The sequence below is a fragment of the Stegostoma tigrinum genome, chromosome 35 (genome assembly GCF_030684315.1).
Source record: "Stegostoma tigrinum isolate sSteTig4 chromosome 35, sSteTig4.hap1, whole genome shotgun sequence".
In the NCBI taxonomy this organism is placed as follows: Eukaryota; Metazoa; Chordata; class Chondrichthyes; order Orectolobiformes; family Stegostomatidae; genus Stegostoma; species Stegostoma tigrinum.
Genome location: NC_081388.1, coordinates 12,685,037 through 12,700,769, shown reverse-complemented (window position 1 = coordinate 12,700,769; position 15,733 = coordinate 12,685,037). Strand labels below are relative to the sequence as shown.

The 15,733-nt window shown below is 43.7% G+C and overlaps 1 protein-coding gene across 19 annotated transcripts in view; it reads right to left on the bottom strand.

Annotated features, from left to right (window-relative positions):
• Positions 1-15,733, bottom strand: part of smarca4a (SWI/SNF related, matrix associated, actin dependent regulator of chromatin, subfamily a, member 4a) — a 101,852-nt gene that overhangs the window by 33,770 nt on the left and 52,349 nt on the right. For all 19 annotated transcript variants that reach the window (XM_059639822.1, XM_048521890.2, XM_048521899.2 and 16 more), the window contains 8 exons: positions 15,481-15,631; positions 14,377-14,540; positions 9,725-9,791; positions 9,474-9,584; positions 7,371-7,613; positions 4,103-4,216; positions 2,749-2,856; positions 1,258-1,344 (listed from right to left, as the gene is read on the bottom strand). In XM_059639822.1, coding sequence (XP_059495805.1) covers positions 1,258-1,344; positions 2,749-2,856; positions 4,103-4,216; positions 7,371-7,613; positions 9,474-9,584; positions 9,725-9,791; positions 14,377-14,540; positions 15,481-15,631 — 1,045 coding nt within the window. The remainder of the gene's footprint in view (positions 1-1,257; positions 1,345-2,748; positions 2,857-4,102; positions 4,217-7,370; positions 7,614-9,473; positions 9,585-9,724; positions 9,792-14,376; positions 14,541-15,480; positions 15,632-15,733) is intronic.

Sequence of the window (15,733 nt, the reverse complement as noted above, 5' to 3'; positions counted from 1 at the left end):
CAGAAATTTATTTTCAGGTGGGAATTCTGAACATCTGGTGAATTAAAATAGGTTCAGGAAGTTGCTGGATCCTAATTAATTCAGAGCATGTCTTTCACAACACTCACTCACACACACACACACACACACACACACTTGCAACCATCAACCGATCTATGCACTTGTGTCAACTGATGGGAAGCAGAACTAACTATCCATCTCCGGCTCAGTAAGCAGCAATGCAAAAAGACTTCAGGGCACCTCCAATTCAGTTTGCTGGAAACTGGTGTAAATATTTCGAAACTGCAAACTCTACTGATTTTACTTCAATGATTGAGTAATCAGTGCACACCCTTTATGCAATCAATTTAATGTAAAGATTTTCTACAATCATTTGCACTTTAAAAAGCAAAGTTTACATGAACGAATGCCATGCCACTCTGCGTGCTATTCATTACACAGTCACTCTAGCATCAGCTAAGCACAGCTGCACACTTCACGTGAGTTCAGCATTTATCTATTTACTGGCACAAAGATGCAAAACATTCATGTAAATCTGAACAACTAGGAGTATTTGAAGTTGCGGACCATTACAAAGTTTGCTGGTCTACATTTTGCAAACCTCCATGCCTCACATGTTTGTTCTAGGCAGGAAGTAAAAAGAAAGCAGGCTGGATTCCCCTTCCTGTTTTCTATTCCAGGATATCTTCTGGAAAAAAGCACACAAAGACTTTTGGCAAAGAGAAGGATGAGATTTGGTGTGATGTTTTTCTCGGATACACAGTTTTTACAGGTGAAGCATAGATGCTTCGGTTAGGGTGGTCAGTGCTCGCAGTCAAACAAGAGAGAGCACCCTCAAGACAGGAGAAAATTGGGACTCAACCCAACTTTGCCCTCAATAGATCTCCAGCAATGACAGATGCACAAACATGCATGGTGCACAATCACTCATGGGCATGCTCACATGCACAACCATACATTTATATTTATTAGTACAGGTCTTGAGGAAGTAATCATGGGCAGGAACACAACTCATTGTCCCCCCTACATTACATTGATGAGTTTCTTACCTCATCCTTCCTGCTCTGCAGCTCTCTGTCTGACAGATCTTAAGATCAGGAGAATGACATACTTAAAAGAGATTCTGAGGATATTAGTGGGGCTTTGACAGAGCAATTAATGTATTTTTGGGGTTATAGATATGGTTCTGAATATTAATGTTGTACCAAGTGCCAACTATTGCCCCATGACACTGGAACATTTGGCAGAGTTGCTTACCTCAATATGCTGAAACATATATGGGTGGTTGCAAATCTTCCTCAGTTGCATAATGGTGTTCATCAGTGTCTTTGTGCCTCCTTTGCCCTAAAGCAAATGAGGCAAAGAACTCACAGTTAAATGGCAGCACTTGGCCTGAAGAGAGAGTGCAGAGGTTAGAGCTTGAAACATAAAGTAATTGCCGTTAAGGACATTCTTCAATGGTGCTGAGACTTCAGGCTGTCTTCACAGAGACAGAACATAACAGACAATTACAAAAACAATACAATTAAGAAACAAGCTATTCAGCCCAGCTAGTGCAGTTAGTGTTTGTAGCACACATGAGCAGTCTCTTATACATTTGTCCAACCCCTTTGCCTCAATCACTGATCTAACTTGCACCAAATTCCATTTGACTGTCACCCTTGTGCTTGCTGATCTACAATGGCTCCTACACCAGCAATGCCTCAATTTTAAAATTCATATCCTTGCTTGCAAATTCCTGTTTGGTCTCATCCCTCTCAAAAAACCTCTCTTTGGCCTCTTGCACATCCCTAAGTTTAATCAACCTAATGAAAGTGGCCATGTTTTCAGCTAACATGGCCTGAAAGCCTGGAATTTCTTCCTTAAATTTCTCTGCCTCTCTATGCTGCTTTCCTTCTTTAAGATGCTCCTTAAAAGCTGCCTCTTTGACCAAGGTTTTGGTCACCTAAATTATAATCTTGTTAAATGGCATAATGTTAACTTATATTTGATGACATTGTTGTACATTGCCTTGGGAGGGTTTACTATGTTAAAGGCACTATAGAAACGCAAGCTTTTTTGTTGTTAATCTTAAATATGGCATGGGCCCTGCTTTAAAATTAATCTCAGAAATGCATTTCACAGCATCACAACCCTCTGTTTAGAAGAGCCGTCCAATTCTCTATTCAAAATATTCTTAAGTTTAATCTTTTATCATGTATTGGATCCCTTAAATGACATTAACAACTTGTTTTCTACTTAGTCTGTTCCAACCAACATAATTTCAAATGCCTCAACAAGCAAACTGCAAATAAACTTGAAAAACTATCGACAGCACAGTGTGGAGCTGGAGGAACACACCAGGTCAGGCAGAATCATTGGAAGAGGAAAGCTGACGTTTCGGGTCAGGACTCTTCAGAAATGAAGAAGGGTCCCGACGAGTCCTGACCCGAAACATCAGCTTTCCTATTCCTCTGATCCTTCCTGGCCTGCTGTGTTCCTCCAGCTCCACACTTTGTTATCTCTGACTCCAGCATCTGCAATTCTTGCTATCTCTTGATAAACTATAAGCAGCTTGACCAAAATTTCACCAGATGGTAGAGACGCAAATACAATGACTACTCCCCAGAAATAGTCAAAGTCATCAGCAGGCCACACTGTTATGTAAATAACAAAAATAATGCAAGTCACATAATGGCGAATATTAATTAACGGTCATTGCCCCAGTGAATGGGTCAATGCTGGAAGATAACTGAGCCATTTCCAAACCTTTTTATCCTTCTCTGAGCCGTCAGTCAGCAGTACTCCCTTGGCCTGCATGTGGCGGTACAGTACCCTCTGCAAAGCTGACATGTCACATTTAATGACATATTCCACCTATGAGGAAGTAAAGCACTGTTTCAGCCAGTTTATTTCAGGACCCTCATCTCAGAAGCAGCTTTGGATACTCACCCTTTTCTGTCTTCATCCTGCCATAGATGACTGTGTCTGTAACTGCTTAATACATGAAGTCAATCTACTTGCACACAAGCCACAAGTGCACCTATTTATTGACCAACAGAATAAACCCAGTTGGGTCAGCCTTCCTATCCAACGGAGGAAAGATTCTCTGATAGACTCTCAATAAGAGGAATGTTGGGTTCCACAAAGCTCAGGTTTTTTTTCTGTCTGCCAGAGTGCAACTTAACGGAATTAATGATAGAGAGAAGGGAGTGAAAGACAAAGATGATCCAGACAAAGAAATGAAAGACAAATTGTTGCAGACTGTGAAATACAATCTTCTACTGAACTCCCTCAGTTACCACTTAGAATGGGGAGGAGGGATAACATGGTTCTCTGTAGGTTCATGGCACCATGAGTAACCATTCATCTGATGACATGGCAATTTCTGTCTCACCTCCTAACTGGATCAGCTGACTGTTATCAATACTACAAGCTTCCAGTTACAATGCATTTGCAATTAAGTGTGGGCGTTTATACAACTGCAGAAACTGTTTGCAGATTGTCAAATGTTCTGCTAAGAATTAGAAAATGTTACTGAAGTGAAAGTTTAAACAAGACAAATGTGATTGGCACTGAATATTAAAAGAAAATGTGTCAAACTTCTACAAGCTAGTGATCATAAAACAGATGGATTGTGATGGGTTGGTGTAGGTTATCTAGCATTGGATAGTATTAGTGTCATGTCAGGAGTTGAAGATTCACAAAAATGACTTGACAAAAAATTTCTTGAAAGATATTTCTCCCCTGCGTTGGAATATTGACGATTAAGAGGTAATGTAATTGTGGACTCCTATCCAAGAAATGACTCCCAGGGAAACTATACTGTTTGTTGTGAGGGGAGAGTGGAAATGGATTACTAGACTTGCCATGGTCTTCTGGAAGGGATGATGTCTCATGGGATCTATTCAGAGACGCTGGTGAGTAAATTAAACACTGATTTTGTGGAATTCCCATCACAGGCTGAGTCAAGCTTAGTAAAGCAATCACAGTCGACACAGTCCAGCGGAATTGGTGATGTTCGTGTTGAAGCTATTTAAAAATCCACCAGGAGTAATGTGCCCCTTTGCCCAATATTCCCAGTTAAAAGGCCTGTTCAAACTGTCCAGAACAAGCAAATCACCTTCTCAGGCAGCTGAGCTTCAACCTCCTTTTTCAATCGCCTCAACAGGAAAGGGCGGAGAACCTTGTGCAAACGTCTGATGATCAGAATAGTCTCCTCTTCATTTAGGTCCACCTGTGTTACATTATAGATGGCAAGATGTTAAACACCACGGCAGCAGCTCAATGAATTACGTTGCAATCTAAATCTTGAAAAGAGGTGCATTTAAAAAATATACTGCCTTACCAAAATTCTGGTAGAACTTACTTCTTAAAAACTGAGGATGCCACAATATAACTTATAGTTCATAAAATATTTTTGAAATTATGAAATTGTTGTAATATAAGAAATATCGTAACCAATTTGTGTCCAGCAAGCTTCTACAAACATAAATGTAATATTAATTTTATTTGGCAGTGTAGGTTGGGAGGTAAATATTGGTCAGGACACTGGGGATAACTCCTCGGCTTTTCTTCCAAATAGTGGCATTGATATATTGCCTCATAACTCCAACCAGAGTTATGGAGCTATCCTCTATGTAGTCCTCATTTACCTCTGAAAAGGTTAGCATTAACATTCAAAAATTACCTTTGAAATATAACTTGCACACATTGGCAAAAAAGAAACCACTGAGATGACACAAAACCACGACTCACGTATTAAATGGATAACGGTTTCTTTTTACAGAGATAATGGGAACTGCAGATGCTGGAGAATTCCAAGATAATAAAATGTGAGGATGGATGAACACAGCAGACCCAGCAGCATCTCAGGAGCACAAAAGCTGACGTTTCGGGCCTACACCCTTCATCAGAGAGGGGGATGGGGTGAGGGAACTGGAATAAATAGGGAGAGAGGGGGAGGCGGACCGAAGATGGGGGGTAAAGAAGATAGGTGAAGAGGAGAGTATAGGTGGGGAGATAGGGAGGGGATAGGTCAGTCCAGGGAAGATGGACAGGTCAAGGAGGTGGGATGAGGTTAGTAGGTAGATGGGGGTGCGGCTTGGGGTGGGAGGAAGGGATGGGTGAGAGGAAGAACCGGTTAGGGAGGCAGAGACAGGTTGGACTGGTTTTGGGATGCAGTGGGTGGGGGGGAAGAGCTGGGCTGGTTGTGTGGTGCAGTGGGGGGAGGGGACGAACTGGGCTGGTTTAGGGATGCAGTTGGGGAAGGGGAGATTTTGAAACTGGTGAAGTCCACATTGATACCATTAGGCTGCAGGGTTCCCAGGCGGAATATGAGTTGCTGTTCCTGCAACCTTCGGGTGGCATCATTGTGGCAGTGCAGGAGGCCCATGATGGACATGTCATCTAAAGAATGGGAGGGGGAGTGGAAATGGTTTGCGACTGGGAGGTGCAGTTGTTTGTTGCGAACTGAGCGGAGGTGTTCTGCAAAGCGGTCTCCAAGCCTCCGCTTGGTTTCCCCAATGTAGAGGCAGCCACACCGGGTACAGTGGATGCAGTATACCACATTGGCAGATGTGCAGGTGAACCTCTGCTTAATGTGGAATGTCATCTTGGGGCCTGGGATAGGGGTGAGGGAGGAGGTGTGGGGGCAAGTGTAGCATTTCCTGCGGTTGCAGGGGAAGGTGCCGGGTGTGGTGGGGTTGGAGGGCAGTGTGGAGCGAACAAGGGAGTCACGGAGAGAGTGGTCTCTCCGGAAAGCAGACAGGGGTGGGGATGGAAAAATGTCTTCGGTGGTGGGGTCGGATTGTAAATGGCGGAAGTGTCGGAGGATGATGTGTTGTATCCAGAGGTTGGTAGGGTGGTGTGTGAGAACGAGGGGGATCCTCTTAGGGCGGTTGTGGCGGGGGCGGGGTGTGAGGGATGTGTTGCGGGAAATACGGGAGACGCGGTCAAGGGCATTCTCGATCACTGTGGGGGGAAAGTTGCGGTCCTTGAAGAACTTGGACATCTGGGATGTGCGGGCGTGGAATGTCTTATCGTGGGAGCAAACCAAACGGAGGCTTGGAGACGGCTTTGCAGAACACCTCCGCTCAGTTCGCAACAAACAACTGCACCTCCCAGTCGCAAACCATTTCCACTCCCCCTCCCATTCTTTAGATGACATGTCCATCATGGGCCTCCTGCACTGCCACAATGATGCCACCCGAAGGTTGCAGGAACAGCAACTCATATTCCGCCTGGGAACCCTGCAGCCTAATGGTATCAATGTGGACTTCACCAGTTTCAAAATCTCCCCTTCCCCAACTGCATCCCTAAACCAGCCCAGTTCGTCCCCTCCCCCCACTGCACCACACAACCAGCCCAGCTCTTCCCCCCCCACCCACTGCATCCCAAAACCAGTCCAACCTGTCTCTGCCTCCCTAACCGGTTCTTCCTCTCACCCATACCTTCCTCCCACCCCAAGCCGCACCCCCATCTACCTACTAACCTCATCCCACCTCCTTGACCTGTCCGTCTTCCCTGGACTGACCTATCCCCTCCCTACCTCCCCACCTATACTCTCTCCACCTAGCTTCTTTACTCCCCATCTTCGGTCCGCCTCCCCCTCTCTCCCTATTTATTCCAGTTCCCTCTCCCCCTCCCCCTCTCTGATGAAGGGTCTAGGCCCGAAACGTCAGCTTTTGTGCTCCTGAGATGCTGCTTGGCCTGCTGTGTTCATCCAGCCTCACATTTTATTATCTTGGGTTTCTTTTTACAGATCTATTGTGAATTATTAAATGGAATCCTTCAGTAAACTGTCTTGGCTTGCTTCTCACCATGAAGTGAGATTCTAAGATGTTCAGGAACTAAAAATACAAACCAAAACCATTTCTGGCTCAAAACAGATTCAAATCAAATTTGATACCTAGACACATAAAAGTGATACTGGGCCAATTGAGCAGGTGGTCAAAGAGAAGCATTTTAAAGGAAGAGGACAGCTAGAGACATGGAGTAGTTTGAGGGAGGGAAAAGCATAGTTTAAGGTCACAGCAAAAGGAAACACAGTCACTGATAGAATGATTAAAATCAAGAAACCAGAGTTGGAGGAATGCAGAGATCTCAACAGGGATATAAGGCTGTAAGAACCGAAAGAGCTGCGATGCTATAGATCAGGAACAAAAACAGAAATTGCTGGAAAATCTCAGAGGAAGGGTCACCGGATCCGAAACGTTAACCCTGATTTTTTTTTTACAGATGCTGCCAAACCTGCTGAGTTTTTCCAGCAACTTCCGTTTTTGTTAGAGTTGTAAGAGTTTGGAAGGTTCTACATAGATGTGGGTTGCTGTGATGATTTGACATGTCCGCTCTGTATGATGATGATCTTTGGCCTCTCAACCTCAATGTACCTTTTCTCCTGTCATGGCGAAGGGGGCGTTGAACCATTGCTCAAACGTGTTGCAGCTTTTGAAAATAGTGGGCAGCAGGAAGTTGAGGAGTGCCCACAGTTCAGGCAGCTTGTTTTGCAATGGAGTGCCAGTGAGCAACAGGCGGCGCGGTGCCACGTAATGTGTATTCAGCACCTGTGTTAGCTTACAGTGGTGGTTCTTCATACGGTGACCTTCATCCACTATCATGTATTTCCAACGGATCTGAAGAGAAAAAAAAATCACTGGATGAAAATAGTTAGCAAATTGACTCTTATGAAAGACACCTTCACCTGGAAGATAGTATAACTGATAGAACATTATAATAAAGGAGAGAATATCTGCAGAATAGGAAATGATTCCGAGGAGGGCTGGGTATCTACATACATCAGTGTAACAAATCATAATTTAAAAGTCTGCAGATGGTATGAAACTCAGAAATGTTGTGAAGCATTAGGAAGGTGGTAACAAACGCAGGAGGACATGGAGTCAATGTCATACATAGACAGATAAAGTGAGCAGACATGTGCCAGGTTAATTTATGGCAAGGAAATATAACATGTAGTATTTAAGTAAGAATAAGGAGCAGCAATCTAAACTAAATGGTACAATTTTAAAGAGGACACAGGAATAAAGAGACCTGAGGGAGTATGTACCAAATCTTTGAAGGCGTTGGGTTGAGAAGGCTGCTACAAAGGTATATATAGTATCAGTATCACTAGTTTCATAAGCAAAGGTGTGTGCACTGCAGTAAGGAATTTATGCCAAAATCTTTTCTAAACCACTGGTTAGGCCCAGTTGGAGTACTGTGTCCAATTCTGGGAAAAAAAAATTAAGAAAGATGTCAAGGCCTTAGAGAGGGTAAAAATAAAATTTGTTAGAATTGTATGAGGGAGTCAGGACTTCAGTTATACAGCACCCTAAAGAAGCTGGGATTGTCGTCTTAGAGAGGAAAAGTTTTAGGACTAAGTTTATAGAAGTGTTAAAAATTATTTTGTTAGAGTTAATAGGAAGGAACTATGTCCAATGGCAGAAATGTGAGATGCGAAGGTTGCAGATTTAAAGCAGATTAACAATTCAACCATAGCTGAGGTGAGATGACATATTTTGGTGAAGTAAGTTGTAAGCTGTTATGCACTGACTGAAAGTTACTGCAAGCAGATACAAAGCTTTCAAAAGGAAATGGAATAATATTCAAGACAAAAAATTATGACAGGTCTGTGGAGCAACAGCAGCGTAATGTGAGATTGATTGGATGACTCTTTCAAAGAGTGGCACAGAAACAATGGTATCCTTCTGTTGCATGATTCTGTTATTCTAGACTGGAACGGCAGATCTGTCTATTCAAAATGTACTAGAATATAGACTCTGTATACCAAGGCAGATGCACAGACACTCAGCCGATAGGTGATGGGTTAAACACTGGGGTACAAATAGCAGTGAATCAGACACTGTGACACCAGGGTAGTGGCGTAGACACTGGGGTAATAGGTGAAGGGTTAGACACTGGGGTACTACCAGCAGAGAATTAGACACTAGGCTACCGGCACCAGTGGGTTAGATGCTGGGGTGCCAGGGACAGTGCGTTAGATGCTAGGGTGCCATAAAGAGTGGTTTAGATACTGGGGTGCTTGGGGCAATAGCTTTGACATGGATGTGCAACAAAGACAGTGGATTAGATAATAGGGACCTAGGTACAATGGATTGGACAACAGGGTACCAGGGACAGTGGGTTCTGAACTGCAATACCAGCAATAGTGTGTTAGACACTGGGATACCAAAGTAGCACTGGGGTATCAGAGAGACATCTGTGTACAGGGGCTGTGAATTTGGCTCTGGAGTACCAGGGTAGTGGGTTAGACTGTGGAAACAAGAAGTGGGATGGAGAACAGGAGATCTGGTACTGGGATACTACAATTCTGGGCTCATGTAAGAGTTGGCCTTGTAAAGTCCTAATTAGAGGGGTGGCGGGTGGATGCAAGGGGAGGGAATAACAATGAGAAAGAAGTCCAAAATACATCATGATCTCTGGAGAATTGGATAATGGGATAAAGAAGAGAAATATGCACGAAAGGAAAACTTCACCTTGGCAAGAACGTGCTTGTCTTTGATGATGTATTCATAAGTGGTGAGTAGGACGTTGAACTTCCCACTTCTAAGCAGAGGAACAAAAGCTCTTCGAGCTGCAGGAGAACCCTGAAAGTATGAACAGTCGGGACGGGGTGCAGAGCAGAAAAACCATATTATTATTGGCCGTGCAAATACAATGACTATCACCCACTTACTCAGAACATGCAGTATTAGAATCAAAGCATTAAATCTGAAGATGGAATTACCTTATAAGAGATCCGTGATACTGATGGCGCCCACTTATCAAACTCATAGGCCCAGTTTGATAGCGTTCTGTAAATACAATTACTAAAGTGAGCATTAGTACACAGAAATTATTGGCTTCTTATTGTACTGAGTAATGGCTACAATTACGGGCTGGAATCTCATTCTGAGTATCAAGTTGGACTATAACAATAAAAACTAAAAGCTTTATATTAGATTCAGATAAGCTTTAAGATCAAATTATAGTCTCCAAATCACTCCTTTCTATCAAGCTGGATATCAAAGTTGTTTTTCTTCACGCTTGGTACATTTTTAAAAGATGCATTCCTTTCCTGTCGCTACCTCCTTGGCTCCATTTGTCAGAGATGCTGAATAAAAGTTTGCTCCCCCTCCAAAAGCAGAGTTCCATCAGAGTCTATTCTCCATTCTCTTAGCAAAGCTCTTATAAGGGCCCACTCCTCTCCTCCAGCAGGGTCTATCAGAGCACCATCAAAACCTGTTCTTCTCCTTTAGCAGAGCTCCATCAGGGCTATTCCAAAATGAATAACGACATGACATGTAAGGACTTGCATTTCTGTAGAAACTATCATGTTGCTGAGCCTGAGCTAAAATTGATTGGTGCAATGCCAAGCAAATGCTGAGACTTGACCGTTGGCAGTTCTGACAGCATCTAGACTTTGTTGGCTGGGCACTTGCTTGTAGCTTATGAGGGCTCTCTTCTTAGCTGCAATAACAGACTTCATTTTAGGCTGATAAGCCTCAAACCAGTCAGCATTCCTCTGATCTAATTCCCTGTACTCAGTAAGTGCAGAATTAGAGATGGTGTTGTCCAGATCACCCTTGGTTTTGTTATTCAAAACAGCCTGGTGGAGGTGCTGAAGATGCCTGGGTCCTTTCAGGGCCAGCTGTAAAACATGTCTTGATCTGAGGATGGCCTTTCTCCTTGGAGTGCTATAGTTTCCTTGGCTGAAGTCTGACCTTACTACAAATCAGGGAGTGCTCAGTGTCTCAGTCAGCACGGTGACAGATTCCCGTGATAGGGACACCATTAAGGGTGGTGAGTGCCAGGGATCCGGTTCAATTCCAGCCTCAAGTGACTGTCTGTGTGGAGTTTGCATATTGTCCCTGTGTCTGCGTGGGTTTCCGCCGGGTGCTCCGGTTTGGTGTGTAAATTAGGTGGATTAGCCCTGGGAAATGCAGGGTTACAGGGATAGGGTAGAGGGTGAGTCAGCATGGGATGATGTCCTTTAAAGAGCCGGTGTGCACTTATTGGGCTGAATGGCCTGTTTCCACATGTAGGGATTTTGTGGATCTATGGATCATGACTTTAGGCCATGTACACTAAATGTGTTCCTTTTGAAGGGTCATCCTTTCTATAGTGGAGGAAATTCCGTAGCCAATCTTGTTTAAGGAAGTTCCCACAAACAGTAATGATAATGATCGCAAAATCAGTTTTCTCATGAGTCATGTTCACCTGAGAGAGAAGACTGAAGCTTAGTTCAAGGGCAGTGAATGGTCCAAACACTACCTATAGGCAATGCTGAGTTAGCATGCACAAAGAGGAAGCTGATGTCATTCAGAAGTTACAGAAATTTTCATAATGTCTGTGAACAGTTCAAATGCTACTTCAAGAAGATTTGGCAGTGAGTTTAGATAACTAATTTTAACATTTAGCAAAGAGGGAAAAACAAGTCCTATTAAGGAACAAAATGGAGAGCATAAGGGACTGAAGGTGTTCCCCATGAAATGATCTGAATCAATGTGAAGAGCTGGGAGAGAGTGAGAGAGGAAGCAGCCAAGGCAGCAAAATTATTCTGATAAAAGCAAAATACTGTAAACACTGGAAATCTGAAATCAAGACAGAATCTATGGAGGGAGAAAGAGATTTATCATTTTGAGTAGATATGACTCTTCTTCAAGAGAAATCATTCTGTCATTAGGAAGCATAAGTACAGGCCATAAATTAAGGCCATATTCATACAACCACTTTCGGGCTATTGCTTCCTTCAACTAATGGGTAGCTAATAAGTGTGCAACTTTGATACAAAAAAATGACAATAAAAGATGCTGAGAAAAAGCAACTGAGGCAAAATATGAAATAAAGGAGGGTCAGCCACTACGATGGAACATGATGACGTCAGTGGTACATACACAGATATATTCTGAATGGCTAGTTGACATCACTGGTCCTGTCTCCACATTTGAGGAGTACCTGCAGTCATTTTATTGGTCATTTGGCATTGGCAGTGTCTGCTGATGCTAATCTGGAAACATGCATGTGCAAGATTCCAGACTGTCTGTGTTATGCAGAATTCCAACGGCATCATACGCAAAGGCATGCTCAGAAAAGAAGCGATATTGAACTGGACAATAAAATGTGAGGCTGGATGAACACAGCAGGCCCAGCAGCATCTCAGGAGCACAAAAGCTGACGTTTCAGGCCTAGACCCTTCATCAGAGAGGGGGATGGGGTGAGGGTTCTGGAATAAATAGGGAGAGAGGGGGAGGTGGACCGAAGATGGAGAGAGAAGAAGATAGGTGGAGAGGAGAGTGTAGGTGGGGAGGTAGGGAGGGGATAGGTCAGTCCAGGGAAGACGGACAGGTCAAGGAGGTGGGATGAGGTTAGTAGGTAGGAAATGGAGGTGCGACTTGGGGTGGGAGGAAGGGATGGGTGAGAGGAAGAACAGGTTAGGGAGGCAGAGACAGGCTGGGCTGGTTTTGGAATGCAGTGGGGGGAGGGGATGAGCTGGGCTGGTTTTGGGATGCGGTGGGGGAAGGGGAGATTTTGAAGCTGGTGAAGTCCACATTGATAACATTGGGCTGCAGGGTTCCCACGCGGAATATGAGTTGCTGTTCCTGCAACCTTCGGGTGGCATCATTGTGGCACTGCAGGAGGCCCATGATGGACATGTCACCGCATCTGTGACATGTCACCAACCTGTGTCTGCTTCCCTAACCTGTTCTTCCTCTCACCCATTCCTTCCTCCCACCCCAAGCCGCACCTCCATCTCCTACCTACTAACCTCATCCCACCTCCTTGACCTGTCCGTCTTCCCTGGACTGACCTATCCCCTCCCTACCTCCCCACCTATACTCTCCTCTCCACCTATCTTCTTTTCTGTCCATCTTCGGTCCGCCTCCCCCTCTCTCCCTATTTATTCCAGAACCCTCACCCCATTCCCCTCTCTGATGAAGGATCTAGGCCCGAAACGTCAGCTTTTGTGCTCCTGAGATGCTGCTGGGCCTGCTATGTTCATCCAGCCTCACATTTTATTGTCTTGGATTCTCCAGCATCTGCAGTTCTCATTATCACCGATATTGAACTGGGTTCAATGGGGGGAATGACGGGTGGGCAGCTGCAAAGAGTCAAGGCGGGGTTGGCTGCAGCAGGTGGGATGAGGATTGGGGAAAGTTGGGCCAAGGATGCAAGAGATGGTGAGGGTTGCTACCCCTCCCCCATCAAACTGCGCCACTCTCCAACCCTCCCCCACTCAGTTGAAGCACGCCTCTCTCCCACTCATAACTTCATTCTCCACATTCTGTCCCATTCACAGCTACATTCCTAACCCACCTCCTTTCACAACCACACCAAGTGTAAAATTGAAACAGGTTAAATGCGTGAGCATGAAATTAAGCACTGCACAGCACACATACGTTTTGTGTCAACAGAGAAGGCCTTATTAAAAAAGACTCAGCTACCTCTCACAGGCACAGAATCATGTGGCAGTAGTAAAACGCTTGAATCATTTCTTAACTTATATGGAACTTGAGCAGTAAGTAACTGCTTACTGAAATTAAACAGATCAAAAATGGTGACAGCAAGCACTTAAAATTTATACCGCACTTGAAACATCTGAAAGAGATTCACAGCCAGCTAGCTACTTTGTTGTTAGCAAACACAGCAGCCTTTTTGTACATGCAGGAATAATGTTGGTGATGGTTGAGGGACGCATGTTGATCAGGACATTGGAAGCGCTCCTCTGCTCTGCATCTGTGGAATATATGGAGCCTCAGTTTAGCATTTATGCTAAGAAACAAACAGCAAAAGGATTTCATGGTTTTGGTTGAAAAAGTGTCGATGATCAAAAGGTGAAATAGTATTCTCACCCTCTCCAACTCTAGTAATGCATTTATTGTGTTTTTTATTCATTCATTCACAGGTTATGCTGGTTAGGTCACCAATTATTGTCCATCCTAATTGCCCTTGAGAAGTGGTGTGAACTGCCTTCTTGAACAGCTGTGGTCCATCTGGTATAGATTGAGCTCACTGGAAAATTTTAATCTATTCTGCCTGATGCGTAACTTATGGGAGTCTGGTGAAATGCTCATTCACGCCCCTCTGACTTTATCCTGAATTGAAATCAACATTGGGACAGGGTGTAAACTCAGCATTCCAGCACATCGCATAGTTTTCACCCCAGAGAGCTAAGTCAAAATTACTTCCCCCATCCCTATAGCATCTGGGCGAACCATGGAATCCTTTTCCGCTGAAGTTCTGAGCAGAAGTGATAAACTGTTGTATCATCAGTTCCATTGGTGTAAGATGATGCAAAAGAATTCTTTGAATGGGAGCAGGGAGTGCTTTCCTGGCACCCTGGCCAACATTGCTTTCTCAGACTCTGGGAGGTAGAGACATGAACACTTTTCTCCTTACGAGAGAGGTACAATGATCAGGAAAGGTCCATTGATGCGCTTATGCTCCATGAGGTAAGTGATGAGTGCGATGGTCTGAATGGTCTTTCCCAGGCCCATCTCATCAGCGAGGATTCCATTCAGGTTGTTATTATACAGCGAGACAAGCCACTCCAAACCTTTGACCTGCATAGAATTGCATAAGATTTACAAAGAAGGAGCAGTGCAGAAACAGACCATTGGGATCCTTGCTGGTATTTACTTTACTCCCACCCCGCCTCATTTCACCCTATCACAAATTCAACTTCTCCTATTTGATAATTTACTTCCCATTAAACATATTTCTACTCTCTGCCTCAACTACATCCTGAGATAAGAAGTTCACATTCTTATCATTATCTAGGTAATGAAGTTTCTGCTGAATTCCCTGCTGATTTTCTTAGCTTTTTTATATTATATGTACAGCTCCTACTTTTGGTTTCTCCAACAAACAGAAATATTTTCTTTACATCCAACCTAGCAAACCATTAAGACTTCAATCAGTTTATTTTCTAGACAATTCTTCCTGGTAGCTATAATCTCTCAGTTTTGGTACAGTAATGGTAGACTACAAAGACAAGGTTGTTATCAAAAGAACTGAGGTGAGATGAGAAGATTTTTAATGCAGTGAATTATTATGATTTGGAATGATCTGACTGAAAGATACTAAAAGCAGATTCAACGTAACTTTCAAAAGTGAATTAGATATAAACATATGAAGGGGAAAAAGTTCCAGTGATAAGAGAAAGATGGGGGTTCAGCTTAGTTAGATAGCTCTTTCAAAGAGCTGGAATATACATTATGGGCAGAATGACCATAAGCTGGGAAGTGTTTCTTGATTTGCCTTCTTTCATTTCTATGGTCACTTTGGAAAATCAGGTCTTAGCACCCTGCTCTCCGTTCGGGTTTATCTTTGTGGAAGGACCTGGTATTTGCTCAGTGCATCCAGGGATTGGGAACTGGCTATGTATACACAATCCATCCAGTACCCATGATACCTCCAAGAGCAGTTTGATGATCTTACATGACTGCACTGACACTAAAGTCAAACACACCAAATGGAACGTGGCCTCTCATTGTCCTTTACCTGATATTGTTTGAGTAAACCATTCACAAGCAGCGTAGACTGAATATCGACCCTCTCCGTCACTGCATGAGCCACTGCATAATAGGACTGCAGACCACCTATACTAGATAGTGGTGCACTGTACTCATCATCCACGTCCTGCTTAGCGTTCCTAAAAGATGTAATTCGTTCCAGTCACGACATGTGAATAAAGGAAACTCTTCAATTATTTTTATCAGCGCACTAGATGTCTTTCCTCTTTCTTCTCCAGATC